The sequence below is a fragment of the Ammodytes marinus genome (assembly GCF_949987685.1).
Source record: "Ammodytes marinus genome assembly, chromosome: 22".
NCBI lineage: Eukaryota > Metazoa > Chordata > Actinopteri > Uranoscopiformes > Ammodytidae > Ammodytes > Ammodytes marinus.
Genome location: NC_137226.1, coordinates 13,785,382 through 13,789,172, shown reverse-complemented (window position 1 = coordinate 13,789,172; position 3,791 = coordinate 13,785,382). Strand labels below are relative to the sequence as shown.

The window sequence follows — 3,791 nt, the reverse complement described above, 5'->3', positions numbered from 1 at the left end:
TATATTGGTCACTAGTCTGTTCATTTTCTGTTGTGCGATGGCTCTATCTGCTGGGATTGCGTGTGTATTACAATAGGTGACGTTTTTTTAGTCCACTTTTTCTTTGTTGGTTTCATTCTATTTGATCATAATTACATTAAATGAGTTCTCATTTCATAGCCACATCAAGTCTGCAGTCAGTTTTTATGAGAAAGTTATCAATGGCAGATTCTTTCAACAGGACATTGAAGGGGGTCTTCCTGGTGAAGTAAAGAAATGAGTTGATATCCTGCTTTAGGAAATGATTCACCGACACATAGTAAAAACATTCCGTACACAATATAAAGCCTGTTTAATAAGTTCAATAATTTACTTACTTATGAAGTAATAATAACGAATAGTATTGTTATTATATCCTATTATTATTCCATGCTTATGCAAAGTATTATTATTATTATTATTATTATTATTATTATTATTATTATTATTATTATTGTTGTTGTTGTTGTTGTTGTTGTTATACACATAAGAATAAGACATTTTTTTTACCAAATAGTTTACATCTTTAAAAGTTTTAGATAATTAGCTGCATTCATCCAACGGCAGTGCATATACTACCTGCGCCAACTGCAGTCCGTAGTTTGAGGAATGTGCTGCGCGTAATTACGCACAGTTGGAGCAGCGTGCGTCTAAAAATAATTTGTAACTGACTTCACAACATTCCCTTTGTCTACATGCCAGACTGGGTGAATCTGCAGGTGCCAAATTTAGAGTGTGACGTCATTCGGAGGTGTCTCCAGGAGACGCCCATGGGGTGCTCCCTAAGCTCCTATCCACCGAGGATTTTTAAAACGAAATCCCGACCATAGTTTCCTCCCTAACATGTTTATCAACCGTCCTGTGAGCGTCCAGTGCCACGTTCTTGTACTGTAGTTATTTTCGTTCATGAGATTCCACCATAACCTACATTTGAATAACAATATTATGCTTGATTCACAGTGAGCTTCTATCTTGTCCCCTGACAGATTCCCACAGCCTTTATAGTGTTATAGGCCTGACTTACCTTTAACCTGCTGTCAGCCTGCTGTAAGCTGCTGGTTCTGCACTGCAAAAAATGTTGGTATCGCCGAGCCATGTAGCCCACCGAGCCTCGAGATCTCGTTTGTATAAATAAATAAAAATGTTTATTTTTTGCTTAATTAGGCTAGCCTACTTGTTTTTAATGAAGTTGTTCGCTCTTTCCAAAATAGGCCTTTCGCCATCGCTATATTATCCTACTGATGCATCACATCTCTGTTGCAGTTGATCTCTAAACATTTATTTGAGAATTCAATTTTTGTTTATTTTTTAATAGCAGAACAATAACGGAATCTAACGTTACTGACATTGTTTGTGCCGTCATTCTTTTTAATGCATCTATAACTGGGTAAAAACAGGAGACTGTTTTTTTTTACAGTGTGCGCCCATGATTGCATCACATGATGCAAGTTAATCTTGTGTGTGTTTCCGCGTATCCACGAAGGCCGACTGAGCTGTTATCAATGACTGTCCATGGGGATGAGCGGTGAGGGCTTTTTCGCTAAAAAGCATCCCTTTGCTGTTTCCACCATCCTCTCCTCTCTGCCTGCGGGCTGTTGTCTCCCGCTCTGAATGAATGGATGAAGCGGCTTTAACCAGCTGAGCGTCTCCTCCTCTGTCTCCCTCCGCCGCCTCTCTGTTCTCCATCGAGCCCGTCGTTCCGACCAGCAGCGCGGGCCGACCTGGGGGGGAATCCGGGCAAAGGGAGCCGCGGCCACCGGCCCAGCAGCACGGACGAGCGCCCGACGCGACGCCAACACGCCAACATGCTCACCCGGGTCAAGTCCGCCGTGGCCGGCTTCATGGGCGGAATCTCGACCGGGGGGAGCAGCTCCGGCGGAGGAGGGGGTCACTCTGGCGGTCCCGAGCTGCCGCTGAAATTCCCCTATATGAGACCGCAGTTCCTGGGACTGTCCCCGGATGAGATCGAGTGTTCCGCGGACCACATGGCCCGGCCCATCCTCATCCTGAAGGAGACCAGGAGATTGCCTTGGGCCACCGGATACGCTGAGTAAGTAGAACCCCCGACAGTACTCTGGTTCTCAAAAAGCGGATCCTGTTGTCTCATTCCAGTGCAATCACAGTGCCTTCAATGCAAAGCATCTGCGCCCATGTATTGTGGAGGCCCGAGTGCCTGCAGGTGTTCACCTCCACAACACTGCTGTATTACTCATAGTCTATGCTTCTTCTAGCCTATTAAACAAACATGATAGACCCATATACGTCTTTAGGCCTCACACCAATTAGAAGCACTGACTGGGAGCAACGCTGCACCTGGTGTGACCTTCTACATCCACCTGCCTTCTCCAACACCCCTTTAGTGTCTACCCTTCCAGAGCTTTGTGTCACATTGAAATCGCGTGCTATAAGAAAATGCATGACGGTATTCATCTAGATAGGATCACACAGCTCCCAGAGTCCAAGGCAGCTGGTGTTCACGTGCAAGAGGATGATGCACCTTCTAAGCATCACATTACAGGCTATAGTCAGTAGGCCTTTGTGAGTGATTGCTTGTTTGTTTGTAGCATCTACTTAAAATGTAGCAAACCAGCCCCAAAAGATGCAATATTGTATCCTGTCTTGGCCTCTCCTGACTTCTGACTAGCCTTCCATGAAGAGTTTGTTGCCTGTCATTGTGCAGAGATTTGTGTCCTTGTAATCACGTCATATTTTACTTCGACAGACACTCCTCTACAAATCTGATCTAAAAGTCTAAGGAAACTCAGCCAGGATACTGACTTTATGCCGATTCTACAATAATAACAAAATTGCACATGCAGGCTTATCCAATTTGATTAACAGCCACTTTGTACAGTTTGGTGTTGAATTATTACATGAGAAAAAAAATGCATTTCACCTTTAAGTGTTGTGAGTGGAGTGATGGTGCATCCCCCAATGTCACATTGATTGCTCTGTCGGCGTGAGGCTATACTGCTGTTAATAAATCAATCCAAATACTATACCTCTGTTGACTTGACCATTAGCAAACCCTATATGCTCAATGCCACACAACAGCAGGGAGGAGCTCTTGGTTGGAACGGTAAAAGAAAAAGTGATTTTCATCAAGCAGTAATCTTATTAATCTTATCAAGCTGGAACAAAGTACAATGAATGTCCAGGGAGTTGCCTTGTTGTGAGTGCTGAGTGGATGAGGTCATATCAGCAGTGATTGCAGAGTGTTCAGGGACATCATGCACAGAGGCCAAAACACACACTGCATGTGTGTGAGGACGGTTGCTACAGCAAGTAGACAACTTTAAAGGTGCAGTCAGCAATTCTGTAGAATGCTTGTTGTTAAATTGTCAAAATCAGTGAATATCTCCTCATGATCCCCTACCTTTACTTAATAGGTGTGTGCTGAAGAATAGAATCCCGTCTGAATACACATCCTATAGGCTCTAAACAGGCATGTTGCTAGCGAGGACCCCGTTTGTTTACATACACTACTTTACATACCACTTTACAGAGCCTATACGCCGCGTATTAACACCAGGTTTCTTTTCAGCACACACACTAGACGGAAAGGTAGCGAATCGTGAGGAGATATTCACTGGTTTTGGAGAAAAAAAAATTGACAACAAACTTTTCCCCAAAATTGCTGACTCCACCTTTTAACTCAAATACAAGTGTGTCGCCTGTCAATTTTTTTTTTACTCCCGTGAAACATGATACACGCCGCAGTTAGGCATCCCATTGTGTGTGTCTGTTGCAGCCATTGAACACGGCAGCTCTAC

General features: G+C 43.7%; 1 protein-coding gene across 2 annotated transcripts in view; it reads left to right on the top strand.

The window, feature by feature from the left end:
* Positions 1 to 1,823: 1,823 nt before the first annotated feature.
* LOC307268696 (protein phosphatase 1H-like) overlaps positions 1,824 to 3,791 on the top strand; it is a gene marked incomplete at its 5' end in the record, with an annotated part of 21,089 nt that continues 19,121 nt past the window's right edge. For both annotated transcript variants that reach the window (XM_080051432.1, XM_080051431.1), the window contains one exon: positions 1,824 to 2,068. In XM_080051432.1, coding sequence (XP_079907558.1) covers positions 1,824 to 2,068 — 245 coding nt within the window. The remainder of the gene's footprint in view (positions 2,069 to 3,791) is intronic.